This window comes from Pseudopodoces humilis, chromosome 9 (assembly GCF_049639895.1).
Source record: "Pseudopodoces humilis isolate 2021_Gansu_Grassland_sample_001 chromosome 9, ASM4963989v1, whole genome shotgun sequence".
Classification (NCBI taxonomy): Eukaryota; Metazoa; Chordata; class Aves; order Passeriformes; family Paridae; genus Pseudopodoces; species Pseudopodoces humilis.
The window spans coordinates 8,652,587-8,680,215 of NC_142208.1; the positions used below are offsets into that span (position 1 = coordinate 8,652,587).

Below are 27,629 nucleotides of genomic sequence, written 5' to 3' on the forward strand. Positions count from 1 at the left end.
TTTTAAATTAGCAATTAGCTAAATTATCATTCATAAACCAGCTGTTAGAAGAAGGCACGGAGACTGACATCAGGTGAGGTCCAGTTGGCTGTTACCTAATTAAAAGAATAAAATAAATGAAAGGTTTGCAGTACGTTAATTTCATTCAATGTGGAATCATCTGCAAAGAAACAAAACTTCATAAAAATTATGTACAAGAGGCCACCTGGTTCCCTAGGTGATGCTCTCCCTCACCAGAGAGCAGAAATTCCTTTATGGAGAGACAGTAACACTCTTTTTCCTTCTAAGGAAACCTGAAAAAAAAGTGAGATATTACAGAGTACTGCAAAATTGATGTTAATGTGATAGAAAATTGTTTCAAATACATTGCCAAAGTTTATTTCCAGCTACCCTCAGCCAGAAAATAAAGGTAAATAAACTATTACCAAAAGCCTAGACACCAAACAAGTAACAGTGACTTGCTAGTCACCACTAGAACTGGTACAAGTAGCAAGAACCTTCACAAAGCAGTTCACATCTTCCCACACTCCTGTTGCACACCTTACCCAGGTTGGATTTATCTAACCTGAAATCATATTTAACCAGGGGTCTAATTCTGAGGTGTCCCATAGGTGCTAGCTGTGAGCCTTACCACAAACACCCCAGACAGCGATCTCCCCAGCAGGCCAGTCAAGCTGACAATGCACACCACTTTAAACCAGCTAAACCAGCTAAACCTCTCTCTTTGTCTTATTTATCCTCTTCAACTGCATCCCTGTCACTGTGAATAAAGACATGGGACACAGTCCAGATGGGGGAACAGCAGGTCACCCCACAGTGTCTTGCAGTGATCTGCTCCCACATTTACCACCATCCATTAACCAAGTGCAATCACAGAGAGCACAGTCTAGACTCACAACAGACCCAAACCTGGCAGGGAGGAGGCTGTGATAGCATTTTCATTTGCTACTCGATATGAAAGGGGACTTTCAGCCTCATGCTGAGATATTCAGGCTTTAAAATCCTTACCGACCTTGGTTCACCAGCTGGTAACTCAATGAGAAAGAGAATGAGTGAGTGGTTCACACGGTACAGATGTTTCCACAGTTTTCATGATGTTAAAAATAAACAGGACAACAAGAGAATGCAAAGAAACACTTCTCAACACAAGCAGGAAAATGCAGTACAGAATGAGTGCTGGTTGATGAGCATGCCAGTGTCTCTGCAAAGGAACTCGGGAGAAAGGAGAACTCTACTGTGTACACACTACAGACTGCAGTTACAGGCATTTCCAACACAGAGGTTAGGATCAAGGGGAGTTCCAGGGGAAGGTAAAGATGAGGAGGAAACTAACAGGGATTCATCTGTGCAGGCATTTTCAACAAGAAACCAATCATCTGTATGTTTATTATAAATTCTCACCATGCTCCTGAGGCCCAGCCTCACATCATTGGCCATCTCCAGATGGAAAGGGAAAGGAAGATGTGGGGAGAAAAAAAAAAAAAAGGATCAAGATAGTGAGGCTAATAATGTAATTAATGTTTCACACTCTTCAGCAAACATATACTCATCATTTCTTATACTTCTGGTCTGAAATAGCATTGCTTAAAAAGATGATGGCCCTCAAGAGAGCGGTGTTTTCAGAATTTGACATCATCTAAAATTACACTGTGAGGTGACAGATTACTCTTTTATGGAGAAAAAATTAAATTCATGAAGGTTCTATTCCAAAACTCACTAAAACTTAATGGTTTCTTTACATTGCTTTACACATTTTTTTAATCCTAAATGATAATCTAGTCCATAAGGGATGCAATTTCTCACTCTAGTGAGCCCAAATCAAAGCAGTGCTATCCTTTAACAGTCTGAATTACTCTACTGGAGCATCAGGCATAACAGATTGCTCAACACCCTCCTTCTTCACCATTCCTGTCTAGTCACATCCAAATCTCAAAAGTTCCCATTTTTTCCTATTATGCCAGGAGTACAAGAGAGAGTTGGCACAGGAAACAAAGAAATGCTTCTACAACCTATCTGATGCCCAGTGTTAGCTGACTTACAAAGCCTCTCATCTCCACTCCAGCTACATGAAAGCCTTACAAATTCCTTACTCCTGACTCTTAGCCACAATTTTTGCAATTAAAAACTGAATTTTGAAAAGGTTTCTGTGCCCCCTTTCAGGCCTGTATTTTGGAAACTGCCCAAGCTCCTATTTTGACATAAGACATGACCAGCCAAATCATTAAAATAGCTCAGCACAATAAAAATCTGGCCACCAGTTGCCTGAAAAGTAACTCTTGCATACTGAATAATTCTGAAGAAATAGTACTTGTTATGTTGAGTGAGTTTGTGTAGCTCTTTTTATAATGTGCCTATAAATACGGGTCTGGACTTATGAAAATCATAACCAAGCCATTGATTAATTTTTAAAAAAAAGAAGAAATATTTTGAACAGAATCGGTATCTGTGATACCTTAATATTTTGGTAACATTACCCACATGTTATTTCAGGTACTATAAAATCTTTTAAATTCAATTGATAAATAGGCTTATATATTGCATGTTAATATCATTGCGTGGTAAGGTCGTTAATATCATTGCGTGGTAAGGTCAATCTTCACCAAATAACTTTGATGCACATATAACTCCCAGTTTCTTCTTCATACATGGTGGTTTCAAAGCAACTGAAGCTTGATCCTATGCCACTAAAAGGAATGAAAATGTTCTGGTGCTCTGGGTGAGATTAGAATACACCTGTTATTTAATTTTATGTACATGCTTAAATCAGATCAACACCTAAGGCACCTTAGTCAGATCAACACCTAAGGCATTTTATAAACCACAAAAATGCAAAAAGAAATTTGAGAAAAAAGTCACATTTATGCTTTATTTATTTTAAACTTTTACTGTTTTTGTTATTTTACACCCCCTTCAAAAAGTCAACTTTAAAATACCACTGTAGGCTGAGATAAGACATACAAAAATTAGCTGTGTAAACATTGTGTAAAGAATCTAAAATAATCTGACACATTAAGGCTCCAATTCAGTAAAATACATAAACTCATGCCAAGCTCATGAGTAGCCACAGAAGTTCTCTGGGATAGGTAATGTAACGTAAATTAAGAAAGTACTTACACTCATCACCAAACTGAAACTTTAAACAAGTTATTTCTTTTTGATTTCCCTGCATGGCAACACTCATTTTTTTAAGCTTATTTCTGTTGAATAATTTTCTTCCCCCTCTAAGGTTCATACCAGGTAAATCCAGATTATATCCCTAAGGATCCCATTAGCAGGGTTTTCTTACATGACAGAGAAAAATTAAGCCAAACATAAAAATCCCTTCTTTGCAGTTAGGGAAATATGTTTGTACAAAACTCAATTGCTTCACCACTGCTTTGGGTAGCAGAAGCCTGGGCCCAGTGCCATAAATCACAGGGATGACATGCCACTGTTAAATCCATTACAGCCTTGACCAAAATCTATAGTGATCAATAGCAGGAGTTGAGCGATTTCGTTGGATTTTGGACGTGTACCCTGCCTGGGACCAGGAATTACAGAATATCTACTTCACTATAGGCACCTCCAAAGAGAAAATCTTGTTTCTTCACTCACATAAAAAGCCAACATGGAGTTAGTTAAGACGCCCTTCCAGCTATTACCATCTTCCGTACAAGGTAATTTATATATTATATTGGCTTTTTTTTTTTTTTTTGACTGGTTCTCCCAGCTTATACTTTATCATCAAACAACATTAAACTTTGCATTCTGGGTTGACTTATTCCTAACAGCGCCTTGCTGATTTAAAAACGCTAGTTAAATGAAGTTCCTCAGCTTATTACATTCAAAGCCGGTTTGAAACGGAATTTCTAGATGGCATTAAAATACATTATTTTGCCAATGTTTACGTGATTTATTTTCCCCAAACAAACCTTTATTTATTCTTAGAAAAGGAGAATACAATACAGTAGTACAAACAAATGATAATTTATATGCAACTGAGCAAAAAATGTACAAAGATTTCAGACATGTCATTAAAATACAGAAAAAATAATTTAAAATAAAAACAAGATAAAATATAGAGAACATGCAATGAAGGGAAAATAAAATATCGATTTGATGATCTCATGTTTCCTTTCACTCTCAAAAGGAACCATCTTGGGGCAAATAAAATTATCACATAAAAAGATAAGACCACAAAGGAGACAAGGTAAATGAAGTGACAAGGAACGACAAGGAAAGTGAAAAGAATGGTGAAAGCAAGAGACTCTTTAATAATCAAAACCAACACTGCTGACACCATGCCGAAGGTACAGAAGCCTTGATTGCCATGGAATAGTGTCTGGCTGGAGAACTAAAGTGAGATGAACACAGTAAAAATCACAATTCTTAGCAGTGACAAAACTGGATCCATTGGACTCGTGTCTGCCAGCTCCTTTTTCCATTTGTAAGGTACACTGGGATTCCTGCTCTTCTAATACCAGAAGAAGTCTTAGTGGGTAACTTTCATGACCGCTAAAACTGGAAGAATGGATTTCTGAGGTAGGCTGGAATTTGCACATCAGTGGACACAGAAGTGAGGGAGTTTAAGGCAGTTCACAAAAAGGCTTCCCTGGCCAGAGATACAGGTGGTTTTATTTTTCCTTCACACTGTGTACTGATAAAATACTTGTGACAATTTTTAGGGTAATTTTGCTACCTCCCACAATCTCATAAAGCTCACAGAGTCTAGACCTTTTGAGATTCAAGACATTATTAAGCATGGAGTAGCAGGAAATAGGAATTATAAGGTGCTGTTACTAGTACACAAGACCCTTACCACTCTGAACAGTAAATTAAATGCTACCACCTTTTAATAATTAAAAAATAAAAAGGACAGAAAAGTGAAAAGAGTCTATTGAATAAAATGATTTTGCAGAAGCATAAGAAAGGAAAGAAATCACAACCTAAGCTGTGAAGACTGATTGTTAATGAATTATAAATCTGACACAAGTTAAAGACAATGACTAGAAGCAACACAGGAGGTGGAAAACTATGCTGTGCCTTAACCAGTAAAACCCCCAAATCTTCTTGCACTACAGATTCCCAGACACACTGGGTCTAGTCTCTGAAACACTCACATTGCTAGGAATAGCACAGCTGGTTTAGAAAAATAGATATTTGATTAAACATATATATTATCTGTGCAAAGAAAGAATCAAACCAAGAATTTCTTAGGGTCATTATAACATTGTCTCTCAAGAGCTACATCAAATATAAGTGAATCAATATCATCACATATGAGAGATACAAGTATCAGATCCCAGAAAACAAAAAAACCAAAAAATCATCCTGCACAAATGACTAATTTTGTTTAACATGGGCTTGCCTTTTAATTTTTTAGTGAAAAATCTCATACACAGTGAAAAATATGAGAATTTAACTTTCTTTCCATGAATAGTAGGATATTTTATCTTTGCATATAAGTTTCCATTGTTTTGTAGTGTATGGATGAACTAGGAATGCTTTCTTCACAGTTCTGATGAGATCTCAGAAGTAATACTCTTCAGAGGAACAGCACATCACACAAAGGCACACCTGATAAAGCACAGAGGATGCTGGGGAGCCCATTGCAGGAAGCAGCCACACTGGATCATAGTGACGACAAAGATGTGAAAACTGCCTTTCATCCCTTCGAAGGGGATAGAACATACCAACAATCTGATGATGTGGCAAAGCCCTTGGCTGTTAAATGATTCAAATTACATTATGGCTTACTGATATTGTTAAATAAATGCATAGGACTCACACAAAAAGTTAAAGAAATCCAGAGGCAACTGTCAAAAGGTCAACATTTATATGGTACCAGGTTTTAGTAACTTTATCTGATTGCTGAGTCATTTAACAGGGACATAAAGTGACTGAACAAAAACTCAAGAATAAATATTAATTTTTCACAACTCCCTAATTTTCTGAAGCTTATAGAAGTCAAAAGATTAGGGATCAGTATTTCAGGCTGAGCAGCAGCTGTGTAAATTCAAGATTTTAACACAGAGATAGATGTATGAGCTGGCTCAATTTCACCAAGGGTATTGGACGGCTGGGTGCTAACAATGAGTAGGGGGTGATTACAAATTCTAGAATATCTCTTTGGAAAAAGATGACCTAGTGCAAGTTTTTCTGAGTTAGAAAGTAATAAGGCAATTTTAACATTACCAGATATTTTCCATCTTGAAAAGACTGCAAACTTGAGCCCTAAGAATGTGGCATGGTGTTGCAGCAGTATATTTTTTCCTGATGCTGGAGCTAATCTTTCTTTTGTTAATCTGATCTGATAAGGATTAAATAGGGAAAACATTAAAATTTGTACAGCAGAACTCATTAGGAACATTTCTACAAATCTCCATCAAATAGAATAAAAATATCTTGTACCAACATCCTGAAAAAGACCAACCCAGCATTTGCTCTTCTAGCAAGAAATTTCACTATTCCTTGAAAGATAAAATTGTGAACCAATGGCAACACAGAAAAATAAAGGTAATTCATCTTTCCTGGAGGTTTGTCTTAATGAATTGACTTAGTGCATAGGAACAATACTATTTTTTTAATAATTTTTGTGGGGTTATGTTTTTTCATATGTGAAAAATGTAAAAAAAATTCTAATTGGAAGCAGCATCTCCTTGACATAACTCTTCCTATGAAGTCTACAAATGTAGATCAGGTTAATACCAACATCCAAGTAATGTTGTTGGGTTTCAAAAGACAGGCTTCTGTTTGTCTCATAGTTAATCCTACATTCTTCACACTCAGTGTAATTAAGAGCTGTGATTTATACCATGCAGACATCTGAGTCCTTTGACATCAGTGTATTGGTTCAGCCTAACCTCCAAAAAAGCCTAAGGAATACAAAATGGAAAAAGCAAAGATAACAAACTGGCAAAAAATACCACCGTAATGTCAGCTGAAAATATTACTCCAAGGCCAATGAAGGCAATGCACATTTTTCTAGCCACAGACTTCACAGACCCTCGACATAAAAAGTAAGAGTCTCTAAAAAATGTTTTTTCTCTCTCTCCAGCAAGCTGCACGCCACCCAACTCTGTCATAAATCTGCCATAGTAGTTGTATATTCATCGTCCCAAAATTTATTTTTTTTTGAATTGGCAATTGTTGACATGATACAACCAACCAAGTAGGTCATGTCAAAGTGAGAATGCTACACAAGGGCTTCATAAATCAGAACTCCTTGTTCAATTCTGGTTCCAATAGAATTTTTTCCAAGGGATTTATAAAGCTCCTAACAGGGTGAGGGTTACAGTAGCCCAATGTTACCACTTTCTCTTTGCCTCATAGGCAACATCAAAGTCTATCTCAGACTGCAAGAAAATGAGTCTTTTCTGTGACCCTCCACAAGCTCTGCTTCACCAGAAGGAAGTGGATGAGAGACATCCCAGTTCCCACAACTTTAAGGTGATATCACAACACTTGCATTTTGCCAAAGCCTTCCTAAAAGCAGAAGAAAATCAGCAGCATCACTTGAGTTTGCAGCTCTTACTGAACTAATGACTTGGCTGGAGTACCAGAAGCAGCTAAAAGGCAGTTTTTAATGTTCGGTGTATGCTACTCATCCTGTAGCTGTGCCATTATAGCTCATTGCTGTAGAAATGCTGGTTAATGCACAGCAATGAGCTGTCCTGAACACACTCCTCCTTGTGCTTTTGGTTTAGCTGAACCCTATGCCAGGCTCAGCCACTGCTCCTGGCTCAAACAGAGGAGAACCCAAGACTCCCCCTCAGCCCTGGATCCTGTCCTTCCCATAGTTTTGAAACTTGGTTCTTCTAAACACGTCAAAACCCTTCAACCTATAATCATCATCTCTTTCAAAACTTGTTTTCCTACCTTAATTGCAGTAGCCATCAGATGTCCCACTTCAATCCTCCTCACTGGTAGTACATAAATGCATCAGGCCACTAATCGGCCAGGAAATACTGCTACATTCATTTACTAATTTAGCTGAGTGGATGTTGTGGTCACTGTGACAAGAACCCCCAACCCCTGGTGTGCAGCAGGGCCAGAGCAATGTGGCCATTGTCCTAGGCAGAGGGTTCCTGAGGATCCTGCCTGTCCCTGGCTCTGGGCAACTATCACCCTTCCCTGTGGCTGCTCTGACTGACCCAAAGGTGCCTCTACCTGGCTGCCTGGCATTGCACCTGGCTGTTCCCTTCATGGGACCCCTCATTCCAGCGCATCCTGCCTGTCATACCCTCCGTACACCTTCCTCCAGCCGGCTCAGCCCAGCCCTGTGCCCTCTCACTGGGAACATGCACCTCCTCATTCAGCCTTTACACCTGCTGTGCCAGGACTCCTGCTGACTCTGTTCCCCCTCTCCTGGCAGCAACCCCATCACTGATCTTTCTGGAACCTGTCCATGCACTGTTTAATTTGCCTCTAACCCAGCCTAGTTCTGCTCCAAGGGCAGGCCCAGCCCCACAGACCGTGATCTCCCCAAGCACAGCTCTACCATGGGAGTAACTTCAGTTTACTTTAAAACACAGAGGGTTAAAAGTATTCCATGTTTGACAAAGAAACTGCCAGAAGAGCACTATAGACATACAAGAGTAATCTTCATTGAGAACAAGCTGGAGGGAAAGAGGAGGAGAAGGATGGGAAAGGGAGAAAAGATGGGGTGGGGTAGACACAGATATGCAATAATCCTTCTTAGAGTTATTAAAATAAGAAAGGAAGGGGACGGGTGAAAAAGAAAATATTTAAACTCGGGAAGACAGATCATTTTTCAGCAATGGAAACTGAGCATTCAAAACTCCTTGCAAAAAAAAAGAGCCAATTACTTCACCTTAGCTATATGAAACTGCCTTTAGGTCCTATTCTCATCTCACTCTACAAAGATACACAAAGGCAAGTCCCTGAGCATAGAGAAGGGAACACACCACATACTATGGCCAGTTAAGTGCTTGTGCACACAGCATGAGGACTTTGGATAGCATCCCTGCCCTTGCCCTGCAGGATTTCACAGTGTGCAGTGCAACACCTACTGCTGGGCTTCAGGCTGTCACAACACTTATGTGGGGGAACCTTTGGAGTCACAACAGGAGCAACTTCTACCAGGCAGCCGGGCAAAATCACAGGATATGGAAGAGAACTTTTTTGAGTTGGAAGAGAACTTGGCAATTCCCAATTCCAACCCCTCTGCCACAGGCAGGGACACCATCCACTAGACCAGGTTTCCAATTTTGCAAAATTGTTTGCAGGTGACAGGTATGTCAATTAGTCTACTGCTCCTGCAACTTGAGAAAGAGAGATTAGAATTGGTGGGCTATGTACTATTTTCCAGCTGTAGTGTAGTAGCACAGCTCACATGCCATTGTTTGCTTGTAACAAACATCTGTTCCAAGATGAAAGCACCTACAAATGCCTCGATGTCTCCAAAATTACAAGAGGTTAGTTTGTTAAACATTTAATCTATGTAAACAAATACAGGCTTCATGCAAGACAGATCTGAGAATAGATTATTCTACCTTAGCATTGCGAACTACTGCTGGCTGCTGTGCATGGAAACTTCAAACCCAAGAACTTCTCAGATACAATTTCCTAGATAAAACTTGTTATATGAAGGTCAGCTTCCTCAGAGGCTCCTACTTTTAGAAATAAAACTGACTTCAAAGGAAAGGAAGCATTTAAACAGTGTCATGGCAATATGGCTTATTCAATTATTAACTAGCTGATTTATTTTTAATTGCTTGTGTACCTCTTCAAACTCAGCCTAGGTCAGCCATGAAGGAGAGCAGCCACCAGCCATCTGGCAGCTGCAGAGCCTGTGCAGGATGTGGACATGGGTCTCCCAGCCAGTGGATGGGGGCTCAGATCAGAGAAAACATCACCACAAATGGCACAGCCAGGTGCCCGTGACTGGCCTCCCCGTCACTCACAGCAGAGTGGCCGAGGACATGTTTCTGAACCACTCTCTTACCCCTAAAGGTGGTCTCTCCAGGTCAGGGCTGAGGCACATTGGTGGGGCAATGAGGGGAAGTTTGCACTGCTGCTGCCCATGCTGTATCTGCTCTACAAATAAATAGAGGACTTTAGTCTCCAGGGCTGTCAGTTTGGCACCTTCCATGTGCACAAAAGACACTTTTGTTTGTTTGCTTTTATTTTCTTAGAAACAACCACCCAAAAAGTTATATGCAAAGCTTAGTATGGCAAATCAAAATAAATCAAATTTATTGCATGAGAGCACCTAAAATCCCACAACTTCCACTTGCTCTCTCTTTCTTTTGTGTTTTCTACTTTTAATTGTGATAAGAATAAAAGTTATGGACCTCTTTCGGCGTTTCTTGATGACAACGGTTGCTGTTCCACCACAACTCCAATGCTGCCACCAAGCAAGCAAGAAGAAGGCCTATTGCTAAAATGCAGAAAACCCCTGCAAAACTGTGCAGCTTGAGTGCCTTCCCATCTGTCTGTGCATTGGTATGGCTATTCAGGTCACAACGTCCCATCCGTGGCCACCACTTCTGTTTAAGAACATCCAAATCTCCACTTTCTTGCAACTCTAGGATCCTGCAGAAATTTCAAAAGACAAGTATTATTTGCAATGATACTTTTTTACAGGTTTTTTTGTCTTTCCCTTACGCTTCACAGCTCTTAAGTTTACCATCCCACAATTCAAAACTCCACCCCCCTCCACCACCAGGGTGTTGTATTCTTCATCTGAAACTCCTTATACCAAGATTTCTTTCTACTCACATCTGCAGGTAAACTCCACTGGGTAACTTTAGGAAAAAAAGAGACTGTCAAAAATTCCACTGCAAAGCAAATAGCATTTCCAAGGGAAATCACTACAGCAGTTGGTTATGCCTGGTCTGGCTACATTCAGCTGCAGCAGCTGGTCCCACTAGCGAAATGCTCAACCCACTCCACTGCTGCTCTCCTACAATAATTCCAAAAATATGTGAGGCTAAACATGGTACTGTTTGTGCATCACTTAGTACAAATCTGTTTAAGCAGCACCCAACTCATCTACTTTAGCAAATGTAGTTTATTCAAAAGGATTTTACTTCAATGCTGTTACTTAATGCCTGAATTACTGTGTTAACAGTTGCTAATTAATCATTGTTTTGTCTCTTGTGAAGTGTCCCTTCTCTGCATGAATGATTCATTTTGGTTTTGGTTTGATAACTGTTTTAGCTGTTTACTAACAATCTTTTCCCTTGAGACAGCTTTGTCTCTAGTTATGCAGCAGGAGTTTTGCTCCTTTTTATAAAGGAGGAGCAAGATGAGGCAATCTGGTTTCAGCTCCCTGCCTGGAGCGGAGCACCCGCTCACCTTCTGCTAAGGCCACACATGCCTGCACAACTGCATGTCTTCATTTCAGGGTACACATTCACACTGACAAGTGATAACTCAGAGATCACTGAACAGCAAAGTTTTATAGTCTCCTGGTCTTGTCAGTCCCAAGCAATTCTCTGCAACTCTTGTTTCCATGCACCATTGTGAGTCTTTGACCTGTCCCTCCAGCCTAAAGGATAACACAAGGCATTGCTGCTTGCTTACTGCAGGGAGAAACACATTTCTTCAGAGACTGCAGAATGTGGCATCAACTCAAGCTCTCTCCTCTACCTCACACCATGCTCTGAGGACATCAGTCCTCTCTGCCAGAGGCATTGCTGTCTAAGGGTGTGAGGCCACACATCATCTCCAGTCCCCTCCTCCCAAACCAAATGCACATGGAGCAGAAGAAGCAGCAGCTTTGCTGGAGCCTGAACTCATAACCTCTCTGCTGTCATGTAGTCATTGTTTTTTATTAATTAAGTGCCAAAATTAATGTGAACGGTTGCTGACTATAGAGAGAAATCCTATAAAACAAGCTTTGTTTCAGTTTACCTCTGGGAGAAAAGATCTCTGTAGGGACTTCCATGTTGGAGTGCTATCCCATAGCCTTTGCTGCTGATGCTGTTTCCAATGACTGTCACAGAGCATTCATCATCTGTCAGTGCAGCATATTCCACCACTGTCACATCCCACAGGAAAGCATAATTTCCTTTCTTTGCCTGTAAATACAGCATGAACACAACACAGTCTAAAACTGCATTTCTAGGTAGGACAAAACCTAAGCCAGCAAACAAATCCAGATCTTGTCACTATTCCTTGGAGGTATTTCATTAGGTCACAGTTAATATGTAGACCTTCAATATCTTAATACATTTCTAACAGTCTTCTCTCCCAGCAGGACCTCACCTACTTCAAACCTTGCTAAAATATCTTCCGTTTTTTAGGATGCACATAGGATAACACAGCCAACTATAAGTGTAGGTGAGGTTTATGTAACAGGTTATTAATTATAAATCAAAGCTATTGCTTTAGATTATGAAATTCAACGCTTATTTTGTAGGAGACATGGAATGCGACTGGTTCCATGCATTTAAGTGACAAGAGTGGCATAGTATGAGCATTAAGTGATGAGCATCACAGGCATCAAAATTTGCAGCTTTGCTCATACAAACATAAATAAACAAATTTCCCTTGCAAGTAAATACAGCTCTTCTGAGAGTCCTGTAACAAAAGGCACACACTAAGCTGAAAGAGATCCTTCCTTCCTTCACAGGCAAGAAGATTCACAAGCATCTACTACTATCTCAGTTTTGGGATAAACAGCACTTTATTTTAACACACATCCATACAGATATTCTTAAATATCAGCTTCAATTGGAACTGAAACCAAGGCCTGCACACCATGTATATAATGAATATAAATCACCTTATTTAACACAAGATGTAAGAAACATGTCTGGATAGGGATTCAGTAAAGTAAAATAAAATACCTTTTTTTTGGTTAAAGTAACCACTGGTTACCTAGTATATTTAAGTAGCTGAAGTCCTGTATGTATTTATTTATGGGAACTGATTCACAAAGCTCCCCTGGCAAATGGCTACAGCTCTGGCACAGAATTAGTTCATCCTTCCATTTCTTTTCTAAGCTCAGTTTTGAATTCACCTGTAAGTTTGTAAGACTCCATCAGTTATTTCATTACACTGGATTCCTCAGTTGAGCAAACAAGATAATTTACTTCACCATAGTTTGACATAAACTGTACCTTTCCAAAGTCCCTTACAGTTGCTTACACATGACAATGAATCAAATGGGTGAGGTATCTTCTAAGAGGCAGAATTCAGGGGAACAAAGATTTAAATTATGTTGACTAGACTTTCTGGAAGGTACTTGCTGCAATCTACCTCTTTTCCCTGTTTCCCTTTAATCTGCATCGAGGCAATCAAAGATCCACAAATTCATTTGCTTCTGGGTTAAAACAGAGTAGAAATGTTATATCTTTTCTCTTTGGTAAGATGTGGAAGAGTCTGTCCACTGAATCCTAGGAAAATATAATTTTTATTACTCAGCCATATTGTGTTCCATGGCAAATAATATTACATAGGATTTTGCTATCTGTTATAGGAAACTGTCAGCACTAAAATTATGTCCTTGGGATCAAAACCAGCAGCACTTGTTACTGTACACAGAATGTATTCAAAATCCATGATATTAAAGAAAAAAAGAAAGTCCTGCCTGATGGATATACAGAAATCAGACACTCCACAAAGATTTATCCCAAGTCACGATGGTAAAATGTGTTTTACATTTCTCTGGATATTTTTATGTTGGTTGGTAGAAATTTTGTCTTCTTTTTTTATTGTAGTTATTTTGTTTGGTTTGGGTTTTTGTTTTTGTTTTTTTTGGGAGGGGTTTGAAGTTGGTGGGTTTTTGTTTGGTTTTTGGGTTTCTTTTGGTGGTTTGTCCAGTTTAAAGAGATGTATTAATCTTCTGTTCTTTCAAAACTCATCAGTAAATCATGTTTTCAAATTTACAATTTAGAAAAGAACCCTGACAACACAATACTTTCCTTATATACCTCTTAGTAATACTTGGGAAACACAGTGTTCCTCAAATATTAGCCTTCTATTACAATGCACTGGCTAAATTAAAAAAACACATTATTGATTCTGCTTTTCAGTCCTCAGTTTTCTCCATGTTATCTTATATAACAAGAGCTTTGTACACTGACTTTCAGTGCTGGACAGCAGATCATTTGTAAAGGTCTACTTCTCTTGTGCTTGTAGTGCTGCTATCCTGAATGACATCCTGAAACTGTAAATGGTCAATAAACTAAGTCTGTCAGATCTCTTCATGTCTATTTTACATATTTTTAATGACATAAATCAGTCTATCCAATGTCATCACATCTGTAGAGCATTATTTCTCTGACAGCCTGATCATTTTAGCATAATCAAGAATCTGACTTTTAAACTCTTGCTTGTGCATATGTTTCAACTCCCAGAAACCCTGGGTGCAAGGCTGCATCCCCACCCTCCCTGATGGCCAAAATCAAAATCTCCAAAGATCCCTTTTTTCTAAGGGAAGACTTAGTTCTTTCCAAACTTCTTCCACTCATGAAATTTTCTTCCCTGAAGAGTGAAGACCTCACACTGTTAGTGTGTTTGTTGTGTGGAAAGCTTTCTTATAACAAAATGTTTAGTTACTGTCTAAATTCAGCATCCTTCACTTCCCCGTTAATATCTGTTGTGACAGCTAAGCAGTATCAATTGTTCAATTTAAGGAAAAGCTGTCAAACTTTGAAAAACACATGTACAAGATATGTAAATGCACACATACATGTATGTATGTTTGAAGTAGGCTGACTTTTTATATTCCTTCACTAGGCAAGCAGTAAAAGCCAAATAAAATCAAATTGACATTTATGTTCAGTGAAAAATCAGCCTCAATTTTAAATGTAGTTTAAACTTGTTTTTTTCTTTTTTTCCTTTTTTTTTTAATGAAAGACTCCATCTGTGCACATACATCTGCCCCTCAACTTCCAGGCCATGAATGTAGGAAAACTGGCAAAAGGGCCTGTGGCAAACACCAGCTGAGAACAGGTGATATAGCTTAAATAAAAAAATTACTGAAACAAACACAGAATAATGAGCTCAAATTTATACTTCAGTCTTCTAATTGTACTTCATATTTTGCTCCTTTTCTATGGTCTTACTGTGACTCTCAGTATACAGGTATGCTGCTCAACAAAACAAAGATAATTTAGTTAAACTTTCAAAAACCTCTTTATCAGAAAGCCAAAGCAGCACTCATTTATTCCACCTAGGTAGAACAACAACTTTGGCTTATATCAAGGACACCAGATTTATCTTTGGTTTAAGAGATTTAAGAAAAAAGAACCCCCTAGGCAATTATATTGAAAAAAAAATTCTTCTTCATAATCCTAAAAAAAAATTAAAATGCCAAAGAAGATTGCTTCCTAGACAAGACAAGGACCACAAAGAAAATAATATTCCAGGAATGCAATAAACAACCCCATAATGTCACTCTTCAGGGTGGATGGAGATAGAGGAATATTGTTCAAAGGGTCTTGGCTTACTGATGGTTAAACAATGTTGCTTCAAAGAAAGCATGATAAGAAAAAATAATAACATGAAAAGGATTGATTCCAGATTAATCACTGATATATCTGTGATTTATCTGAAACTTATGATGAAGCTATCACACTTAAGTCAGAAGTGCCAGAATAATGCAAAATCCATCATTAATTTACTGCCAGAACAGAGAGTCAGTGTAGCTGATCCCATTATAGGGCTGGTACCACAGAAATACCAAAAAGTGACCTTTACATTGGCCTTAGTGGAGTAGTTCAAAAGCATGGCTGGATAACATTTATTATCTACATAAAAGCGCTTTAAAAGTAGCAACACAGTTCAAATAAAGAGAAAAGCAAGCCATTTAATCTTGTTGGAATGTTTCAAATATTAAAATAATAAGGAACCACTACAGGATGCAATAGATTCAGGTTTAAGGAAGCATTTGCTTTTCTGTCAAAGGCTGATGGGTCAAGAAATGGAGAAATTTATGAAGCTCTATGAGAGCAATCACAATTCACCATATAAAACTCATTGTGGACAAAGTAGTTTTTAAAAAATCATATTGAATGAACTTTTAAATTACTTCTCAAAATTAGAATGAAGAGAGAAGATAGCTCTGATTTAATGTTCAGTGATCATTAAGGAAACAAAAAAGAGAAGGAAGAAATTCTTACTGTGCCATTGCCTAAATCAATGATGCATTATCATTTTGTGCTCTACTTGGTTTTGATCACTTTTGATCAAAAGTGATACACAGGAATAAAATAAACAATTCTGAGAAATTTTGGCACCAAATTGATTGGACAGGGGAACAAATAATCTCAACCAAAGCAGGGCATTATAAAATGCAATAATGAGTTTAATTCTCCTATCTGCATATATAGCAAATGCAGGATCACATGGGGATCATATTACTTCATTCTTTCAAAGCAAAAATGGGTGCTACCAAAGGAAATAAAAAACACAGGTTATGACGTCTGTTGCTGCAATCAATAATTATCCTAATTGCCAGTGGACATAAAGGAAACAGTTCACTGAAATCCTGGCTGTAGAAACTTTCCTTTGACAGCATTGGTCAATCCTCATCTGTGATAGTCCCAGACAGCTCAAAGTGGAAATCAGCATTATGTATGGATGGGTGGTTTGTGAGGTTTCTGTTCCTGTGCTGTGCAGAGGTACTGCTGAATAGGAGGAGGTTTTCCATCTTCAATGACCACTTTCAGCTGTCTTGAGAATACAGCAAAAGCAACCTTTCCCCCACCACCCTCGGCTCTCAAGAGTCCTCTTGTCACTTATGTGACACTGCAGTGCATTTCTGCCTTCTCCATGGCTCTCCCAGTGCTACAAAAGCTGTGCCTTGCCCATGGGAGGGAGATGGTCACTGTGGCTGCAGGGACCTTGCTGTGTCTGAAGGGACATCTCTGCCAGGGCAACCAACGCCACCAAAGCTCACATGACTTTCTTTCACTGCCATCCCTTTGCTTTCAGACTGTCAAAGGGAGTAGGAAAATCTCCATAAAATGGAGAAAGATAAATGGAATAGGGACAAACACCTGAAATTTCTGTCTGTGGCATAAATAACCAGCATTCTGTTTTACACTGAAGTGGCATTGCTTTATTTGTAACTGCAGCTGCACTATGGTACTGTCTGAAGAAAATGGAAAGGAGAAAGAGGGAAGAAAGAACAGTAGTGAGCTTTCTCTTTTTTTGCATTGTGTCAGGCAAGTCCTCATTCAGAAAAATGTTTTATGAATCTTTTTATGCTAGAGAGATTTAGAGCTCCCATTTCCTACAAAATACATTTGTAAGGCACATTTACATCTCTTTCATGCAGCAGTACGTGTTTATGGATGGAAACTCTCATTTCCTTGGCTGACATCAATTCTTTAGAAATAAACCCAGAATTTCTAGCCATAATACTTGACATAGAAAACTTGTCTGTTTATTCAGAGAGTTCAATGAGCTAGGAAGAGCGACACTTTAATTGTAAACACAATAGTTTAGTTGACAATGTTATAAAATATTAATGCCAATTTATGTAGGTGTCTAACCAAATAGCAGCCTCGGTCATCTTTGGGGACTGAAGTAAAATTTAGTTGTTGTTGACATTAATTGAATGAGCTGATCTAGTTACATAAAAATCACCCTACAACACTGAAATCAAACTTAGTATAAAAAGTTATTATCACATAGACAGGATGGAGCTGCCAGCTCCATACAGACAATATAATTGGTATTCTCAACTGCCTGCCAATCTACAGTTACATTTCTGGCTTAGCAAATGTAGCTATCATAAATGGCAGCATGCACTAGGCTTACAGAATAAGAGTATTTACAATTTCATGGATAAAGAGCATCCACTGCCATAAGAATGTTAGAAAAAAGAAGAGTAAAATACTGTATATTTTTCTAAGGTAAACTGTTACATTATTGGCTAAAATGCTAGGGTACATAGGAAAGTATTTAATGTCTATTTCTTCTCCAAATGCTACCAAAACATATCAAAAGAGGCCTCATTTTCATAAAGTGCTGAGCAGATTAAGGGAAAACAGAACCCAGAAACAACCACTGCAGACTGCTATTGCCAGAGCTCTACCTTTTCCTCAAGGAAGAGAGAATTTTGGAGCTGAGGGCAGAGGGCTTTGGGGAAGCTCATCTGAGAGATGGGCAGGGTCAATCCAAAGTTTTGACTGAATACTTGTAGGCTAAGACATAAGAGTGTCCACATAAAGATTTTGTCCAAAAATTGAGCAGAATTGGGAATCTTTTGCTAAAGAAATTTGGTCTGGGAAATGGGATGGCTTGCATTACTTGTGTTCACCCTCTTTATGGCACTGTAAAGCAGCAGATTTTGGATAATGCCCCTCTGACTGTTCAGAAAAGTTTTCCAAAAATTGAAAATAGAAAAAAGCAAGTTCAAGCCAAAACCATTTTATTATGTCCCATTTATAAAAGCATAAAGAACTAGTAAATTACTGTTTCACTGACAAGAGTATCTCTGATCAGACATTCACTATGGTAATAAAAGCTGTTAACTTGTTTTAGGAAAAAAATCAATTGACAGATGAAGGGGACACTTTTCACTAAAGCAGCAGCACATCAAGGCTTTCAGCATGTCTGCATCCCTTCTGCATAATGTACTCCTGGACATGTGTTTGATGTAAGGTACTGCCTGGTTTTGTTGAGATTCAAGAGGGGGAGCAGAGGGGAGAGGCAGGCTATGAGAGAGAGAGAAAGTGGGCATTTCAAATGGCCAATACTCTTTATCACAGGACTCAGAACAAAAATGCAGCATCCTACGCTGATATTCATCAGTCCTTGAATCCACATTAATTCTCTGTTCCAAAAAAAAAGTGTGGTTTTATCTGAGAGAAATAACATTTTGGTAAAACACAGTGCCATGTGAATGCATTTTTCAAATTTTCTGGAATAAACAGAGAAAAATCTTTCATTAAATTTCTGTTTTAAGAGAAATTAGTATGCATTCTGTGGATCCCTTAATTCTTACTCATGTTTCCAATCCTGAACTCAGAAAAAAGAAAACAAACTCAAATGAGCAAAGGACAGGAGTCAGTGCTGGATAATGTAAAGAATTACATCCAAAAAGGCATTATCAAAGCTCACACAAAACTGAGAAACCTTATGGCCAGATCCAAAGGACTTATATACTGAAGACTTAGGCAGAGCTGAAGTACTTAAATTGAGAACAGTGACACCAAAATATGCCATTGAGGTATTAAAAGGAACTTTATATAGGAATTTGGGGGGGGGTTTAAAATGACTGTAATTTCTTTCCTGTGATTAAACATTAACTACACCAAAACAACATTAATACAGAAATTAAATTAAAACCCCTGTGGTCCAGTCTTACCTTTCTGATGCCTTCAGAAGGGTTTGATACACAATTATCTGCCCCATTATTCTTACTGATAGTCCTCCACAGTTCAGCAAATGTGTTATCCTGCTCCAAAGGGTTGGTCCCTTTTGCTTTAAAGTATTCATACACTGCTGAGTCCCTGACTGTACCATAAGATATATCCATTTGTTTGGACAGATCCTGAAATGTTCTGAAATTAAAGCAATATTGAGAAATTAGTATTATGTAGTACATTAGCAAGATTTCATTAATCAAATGGTTTCTTTTTATGTCTGCCATTCGTTAGAAAGCACTTACCCTCACCAAGTAACATTTCCATATTTCATTCTTCATCTAAAGGAAAGCCAAGTATTCATTTAATTGTACTGAGAACACATGATTTTAACTACATCCAAGCTCTGTTTCACCCCAGTGATAAACACTTACCCAAACACAAGAAAAACTTGGATTATAAATATAAACTTCCAGCCCCGTCAACTTCACCAGAAATACCTCGCAGAATTCCGTGGAATTAGTTTGCAGTTATACCAATGCTCCATCTGACTCCAAATCAGTATTACTGTTTTAAACAAACAAATAAAATCTTGCTTCCAATTTCCACTAAGTCTCTCTTGCTCTGTCTTTTCACAGCCTCTGGTAAAACAGGCATTTTTCATTCACACAGAGGCCTAACTTTCATTTACTCATCATATACCACTCTGGAAGTGTAAATGGGTCTCACCCTGAGTGACTGTGAATGCACAATTTATTTTCAAATTCTACAAAATGTAATTCACTCCTGTTTTACAGCCTTTTCTGCACTGAAAGGTGTAAATCACTGCCTGCATCAATGAAAACCAGCCAAAGCTTCAAAACATTTAAGGTGACATCACTGCCATCAAAAGCAGCATCCTGGCTGTTTTCCCTCTCAGATGCTCATTCCTATTCCTGTGCCTTCTCAACACACATTCGACCACTGATGACCACACACAGCAGCAGGAACCAAACTGAATCCCATGAACACTGGCTTATTTTTTTAAAAGTGCTTTATAAATGTGTGACTTCATATATTAACAACATGTTTCTGATATAACCAACTAACATTGCTTGACATCAGTTAAACTAAAGAAACCCTCCCTGCCTCACCCCATTTCTTTTTCCCAAAAAAAATCTTTCAGAAACAAAACCTTCCCAATCAATAGATCTAAAAGGCCCACTCTTGCCACCTCACCCACACCTTCAGCTCCTGAAGCCATAAAAGCAGAGCATTTTGGCTTGCAGCTTGTGTAGACTTCTTCACAATGCTCCTGAGGAGCCTTCCCTTGGCCCATGAGCCAAAGCTGTTTTACACAGTTGAAGACTTGTCATAGACAATATTTTTCTGCCACCCTCTTCCCTGTTTCACTGGGGAGATGCCACTCTTGACACCTCACATGCCTGTAAGATTCCCTGCTACGCTATTTAAAGCAAAGCAATCTGGGCATATACACAATGCCACATAAAAATATGTAGAAACTCTTCCCTCTTCTCCCTCACATCACCCCCAGGCCTCCCAAGCTTAGCTGCAAGAGGTGCCCTTCTCTGGGACTCCTGGTGTGGTAGCCTTGTCCCCAGGCTGCAGCTCCAAGGGCTGCCTCTCAGCACGCCCCCCAACCCAAACTCTTCAAACTCACAAGCTGCTTCAAATAGTTTAAGTGGTTTAAGTTCTTAAGTTGTGTTAAGGACTTTTTATCATTTTAAGCTGTTAAGCAGCTTTAAGTAAGACTATGTGAACAGTTTCTGTCTATATACATTGCACACTTGTGGATTTGGGCTAACTCTAGGAGTTCCACCAAACCCCAAACTTCCTGTTTTTCCCTAGCTCTGTATATGACAATTGATAAAGTACTAAACAAACATCTTGGATGCTACTGGAAATTCAAAATGCTAATGAAAAGTGGGAGAATTTGTTCAGATTTTATTTCTTTCTTTAACAATCCTGAAAGGTCTATTCTGCTCCCCTAAATGTTTCCTGTACATTCGATGGAACCGTTTTTCCTCCACTCTTGATCTACATGATTACATGCTGCATTTAGTTCTGACTTTATTTTCTAAAGTAAGTTTCATCATATCCCAGGAAATTGCTTAAAGCCCAGGAATGGATGATCTAGCTGTTACAAGATATTTCTGCCTATAGGGCAAAGAAAGCCATTCAATATACACAGGAAGGTGGCAATCCTTTCCCACCAGGTTTAGTGTAGAGATTTCGGTGTGAGTAGGAAAGCATGTTTGGTAGAAGGACAGGTGCAGAAATATAACAGAAGTAACTAATATACTTTAACATAGGTTTCAGCTGGTAACAACTTTACAGATGCCTACTGCTGATACCACTATTCTGTTTGAAAGTTTGAACATGAGGGTTTGGATAGTTAAAAAAAGAATTAAACTTGCAATTTTAATATTATCAGTATTTTCTGTTTTCCTTTATTGCCATGGAAGCTTTTACTAAGAAATGTGCACTTTGTTTTAGCTAAATTGCACTTTATTGGCAATCAGTATTTTTATTTTAGCTAAATGACATTTTATTGACAATCAGTACTGCACAAAAGCACAGTACATGTTGCTTTACGAGCAGCACAGTTTGTTCAATTCTCTAAGCATCACAGGGCAGAGAGAACAAATCTGGGGTTTAAATCAAGTGCTTGCAATAAACAGACAAGCATACAGGTGGAAGGGAGGGAAGCACAGCATTGGCCTGGGTGTGGGAGTAAGGTAAGCCCTTTAGCTGGCAGCATTTCCTTGGAGTTGTGTTTCCCTGTGTTGTGGGAAAATGTGGAATATTGTGTGTTCTAAGGATTTCTTCACTGTTTGACGATTTGAACCACTTAGCCAAAAACCTATCTCAGAAATTATCCCGACAGGGAGCAGTCTCAGCCTCACTTCTAACTCTGTATAAAAAAAACACCTCTGCTGTATTTCTGCACTGGAATTGGAGGTGATGCTCAGCACCTCCATGGCTAGAGAAGCAGTCAGAAGATTTGGGCATGGTGGGCATGAGAAAATTTATAAACAATACTGGACGGAAATGAATTATCTCCTACTTTTTACAGGGTGAAGCAAGATAATCACAAGAGCGGTAATCAAAACCGTTATTTTAATTCCCTCAAATTTGCTTTTGCCAGACAAAAATCACTCACATTTCAGATACTGCCTGTATCTTACAGTTGTGTCAATGTCTAAAGGTGGCTGCTGTCATTGTTCTTAAGCTTTATTTGTGCAACCAGCTGTTAGCTGGACCCATCTCCTTTACCCACTCAAGTCCTTTTCTCACTTTCCTATGACAAAGATTTCATGCATTTAATATTCAAAATAATTTGCAACAAAAATGTGCAGCACAACAAGATGCCCCATTAACCTTACCACCTCAGTTATTGGATCTCACAAGCCATTGAAGGCTCTTTGTAAGTGTGATTAAAGCCAGTAAACCAGAAAAAGCCAATGTCCCCAACTTACAGGAGCACAACTGCAATTTGTAAATAAATACATCCACGGTGTGATTGTTATAATTGACAAGTACACGTAAACCAATTGATTTAAGTAAATGTATCTGAAGTCAATCTAAAGAAAAATGTCTTTTAAACCTGTATTACTGGACAAAATATTTAATGTCCATATTTATGCCTGCTACATGAACACAACAACTGATATATATTCTCAGTGGAACTGCAATTACTTCATGCAGAGTCAACTGAAGACTGGGTTCTCTGCTTGGTTTGTTTGTTGAAACTTATTGACATAAAACAAATGCTGCAGAGGACACAGACAAGCAGTAGTGGTATTAGCATTTATAATTAGACCACTAGAAGTAATTGCCACAATGAAAATATTGGTTAAGATACACTTTTTGGAGATGTTTTCTTACTTGCAAAAGCCTTGTGTAGCTGTAGATATACAGACTAAAAATATGCTGCCAGTATGGGTTTATTTTACTCTGTTGCTGCTATATGCCCAAGACTTCTGGATGAATAATAAGTGACAGACTAAACTTGACACCAGGTACTTTGAGGTAACTGCTGATCAATTAACTCAGCTGGAGGCACCTGGATCATCAGATGTGATCAAAGTATTTTTCAAAAGAAAAACATGTTCCTGTTACTTCAAAAAAAAAAAAAAAAGAGTGAATTTTTTATTTTTTTTGTAGTGACCCTGAGACTTTTGCTCAATGCAGCAAAATATTCTAGGTGATGGCTGCCATCACGATAAAGTGTCTCAAAGATGATGAGACTTTTTAAGCTGCTCTGCCTAAATGAAGTCTTAAAAATGCAATCATAAAATGTATAGTGCAAGTCCTAAATTTCTATCTTTAAATGCCTTGAGGTTAATTTATTTTCCTTTAAACTTTCTTCCTCCAAAAGTTAGTAATTTATTACATCTTCAGAATTAAATATAAGTTCAGTTCCCAACAAGAGCTGTTTTCTCCACACAATTATGTAAAAGGGAAATATGTGTTTTATACACTGGGAAAATGGCAAACCCAGTAAAATTCAAAGTAAAAATAGAAGTATCTGAACTGATTTGAAAAGCTTATACCACCACTGTAAGCCTAAGAAACACCTATGAGCTGAAACCTAGAACATAAAATCCTGCCTGAAAGGAGATTTATTGGATAAAGTTATACCCAGTGGAAAGCAATGAATTGAAAGAGAATTCTGCCTACTGTGAACTGCAGAAAAGTGCAGAATTTTGAGACCTAAAATTGCTGAGAATTCCTCCCTCCAAGGGAGAATTTTCTATGACAATGAAGACAAATAAGCAAATGGTGTTAGCTGTTGTTGACCACATCAATCCACCCACTGAGAGATGAACTTGGAAGCCAAGCAAGCATTGCCAGATCAGAATCTCATTTGTAGATGTCCCCCAAGAGAAAAGAGTCTGCAAAGCTGAATCAAGGTTGAAGTGGTACAGACAACGTCTACATGAGCAGATCTTACCATTCAGAACCTCAGCCCTGATCTGAGTCCTAATTAATTTTTATATCCATTTATGAATCTGCAAGGCAAAGGATTTGAGCCTCATTCCATTTTTCACAAATGAACAATCTTTGGAGCTCCAGTTTTAAGTAAAATTTGAGTGGGTAAGGTAAAGCTTGTCTTCAGTCATCCAAAACTGAGTTTAAACTTTCACAAAAGGACATTCTCTAGAGCTGGTCTACCCAAGTTGAACAGTTTAACTGGTTGAAGAGCTACAAAAAAAAATAATTCCCTCTGTTATGGATATAAAGTACCACTAGGGGATGATAGTCTCATTGACTCAGACTTGCATGAAGAGTTTCACTGTGTTGGTAAATGCAAGTTAAGAAAGCACAAGCCCACTTAAAAATGGAAGAGTATAGCAGTTAGTGTCTTTAAACATTAGTGCAACTGATATTTCATGAGCCTTCAGCTGTACAAGAAAGCAAGATATATTGCCTGAACAATGAGGTAACATTAGAATTGACCTGTCTTTAGCACCTACAAGTCTAAAAAGTAAATATATTTAAAAAAAAAAAGTAGTATGACATATTTTGGTAGCTTTTCAATGTTTGTTCCAGGTACATATAGGAATGTTATTACTGTGTGTTAAACTGGACATACAAAAACTAAAAGATGAGATATTTTAAAGATTATTTTTAGTGGGACCAGTAAAACTGTTCAAGGTATTCTTAGAATGGCAGTACCCTTGGTACAGAGAATTAAAAAGAAAACAAGTTTATCTCCACTTCTTATAACCTTAGACTTCAGAAGAACTGGGTCCTTGATTTTAATTTGGGCATCTCAGATCTTCTTTGAAATGATGAATAATTAACTGAGCTCTTAATCCTTAAATAATGACGTGATCAAATTCTGCATTGTTCCGTTTCACTGCAAGTCACTTTAAATGCTCATAATTCTGTCCCAGTGCAGTGATGTGCAGAGCAACAGGTTTCTTCACCAAATACTCTAAGGAAAATTTTAACTTTAGCAACAGAGCTATTCCAGTAGAGATCAGCAGCAGTACTTGCATGCTTTGGATACACTTTTCTGGGTTAAGTTCTTCACTAATTCATATAAAAGTAATTTTATCTGCTCTCCATGAAAAATACTATCCACTTTAAACAAAAGCCTTAACAGAAGAAACCTCATGGGAGTTTCTACAAGGGAAGCCCTAGGTATTGACAGATTAAACTACACTGAATCAGTGGAGTTGCAGTCCTTCACACCAGGACTAAACCTTTCCAATTGACAGCAGGAGACAAACAGCACAGACAGACAGAGATTTGTCTCTCTTGTCCTCACCAGTGGGGAAGGAACAGCTGATACACAGGATTTCAAAGAAGCAGGGACTTTCCTCCAGTGGCAAAACCAATCAATTGACATGTGTCACAGAACATGTTGCCATGTCAACCACCTACTCTTCCTATAGTTAAAACAAATAGTGATTGAATTCCTCAGCAGGTAATGGCACTGCAGCAGCTTTTTTCATGATTATAATGGTCACTGCTGCCAGTGTGGTGGCATCTCTGAGTCTCTGACTGGATTGGGACTCACTGCCCTAAATTAGGTGCAACCAAAAGTAAAATGTAACATTCAGTTCTAGGGAGAGGACACTAAAGCCAGCTTTGTTTTTGCCCCAGGAGGAAGGGGTTTGCTGCACATCCTGCATGCCATGTGTGATGGCAACAGTTCTGTCACCCACCAGTGCAGCATCAGGATCCTCTCTCTTCTATTGCCCCCCAAAGAAACTCCTTTTGTAGCCTACCTAGCAGACTCAATACATAGAGCAGTACTGCTGAGATCGATGAAACCAGTCATGCACACAAAAGCACATGCTCAAGGTTCCCAGGATTGGAGACAAAAATACAAACAAGTAAGAAAAATGAAATACAAAATAGCCAAATAATACATACACAAAGCACTAGAAGCACTGAACTCGTACAGCCTCCAAACTGATTTCATTTCTTTCAAACGACTTCCAGTAGCCTCTGTTCCTACATGTAAAGGGAAAGACAAGTAAACTAAACTAAACTGTTTTCTTAACTCCTGACATAGCACTGGCTTCCCTGCAGACTGAGTGTTTTCACTGGGGCTCTGTTCCCGCAGAGCTACCGCATGATTGAATTTTAAAAGAAGGGAACAAACAGAATGTAAACCCACTGAAATGCAAAGACAGTCAAGCCACTAATAAATGATACACTGTCATGTTTATGATTTTAGTAGTAATTAATCACTGTTTACACATATTGTATTGGCAAAATATTTGGAGGCTTTGTGTGTGTACTAAGAGTTTGAGATGCAGCAAAATTGCAGTCAATTACCAGCACTTGAAATTCCACTTTTTACGCATCTCAGAACAATCTGCAGCACTTTTGATGAAGTCAAAGTGTGGAGGATGTAGGACAAAACACCATACAAGTAGGTAGGCTGTGTCCCATTGCTCACAGAAGTTCTTAGTGTCTTCCAGCAGTTTATTTAGGAAACATGCCCATTTTCAAAAAAGGACTTAACATTATTTCCGGCTGTGAGACTCAAATTTGGATCCAAAAATCAAACTGGATTCTCATCATAATCAGTAAAACAGGTTCTTCTGTAAACAAAATTAAACCTCTGGGTATTCCTATCCACCGCTATATCTAAATTATGCCCTCAGGACCACCTCAGCAACTCCAATCATCTGCAGTGATCTGTGTGAGTGTGACTTGACTTGTCACTGGATCCTAAAAGTTCATTTTGCCTAGAGCTGACACTGGCTCTGCTCCAGCACTGCACATAAAGAAATCTGTTAAACAGCTAGAAATAGGCTAAACATCTCCTGATTGCCTGTCCATTGTTTCTAACTATACTTCCAACCCTTCTCCTCTCCAAATAAATCGCTCCCCCAGGCAATAAAAGTGTGAGTCACTTATATTGCTGATTTTTTTTCATTAACTTATTTGTAATTTATTTTTTTCTTTCTGGATGTCCCATTGTTTTCTGAATTCTGAATTTCTGAATTTCATTGTAAAGAAACCATGATGGTCCTTACAGAAGAAGTTATGATTGTTTTGCTTGAAATGTTTTCAAAACCAAAAAATAGCATAATAAACTATTTCATTAATAGTGATAGCAATGGAAACTACTTTCTGAGCATTTTCATCTCAAAGCTGGATCCACTGGGGCTCCATGGTTTGGAATCCTTGGATGAAGTTTCTCTCATGGCTGAGCATTTATTATTGCATAACCCTCTTCACCACCCCATTGTTCTATATCTTAAAAACTTAATAACCTTGAGATATTACCCAGTTTGCAATTTAACAATGAAAAGCATCAGACTGACAAAGAGACACTCAGAGTACCTAACACATTAGAGTCTCTTTTAAGACACAGGCCCAGGTTTT

At 38.4% G+C, this 27,629-nt stretch overlaps 1 protein-coding gene across 11 annotated transcripts in view; it reads right to left on the reverse strand.

Annotated features, from left to right (window-relative positions):
* GRID1 (glutamate ionotropic receptor delta type subunit 1) overlaps positions 1-27,629 on the reverse strand; it is a 554,391-nt gene that overhangs the window by 7,198 nt on the left and 519,564 nt on the right. For 9 of the 11 annotated variants that reach the window (XM_088059607.1, XM_088059605.1, XM_088059608.1 and 6 more), the window contains 3 exons: positions 19,274-19,469; positions 11,860-12,026; positions 10,296-10,536 (listed from right to left, as the gene is read on the reverse strand). In XM_088059607.1, coding sequence (XP_087915733.1) covers positions 10,296-10,536; positions 11,860-12,026; positions 19,274-19,469 — 604 coding nt within the window. Of the gene's footprint in view, positions 1-1,401; positions 1,438-9,946; positions 10,034-10,295; positions 10,537-11,859; positions 12,027-19,273; positions 19,470-27,629 lie in introns of all 11 variants that reach the window. The other 2 variants (XM_088059614.1, XM_088059615.1) reach the window with 2 other exon arrangements.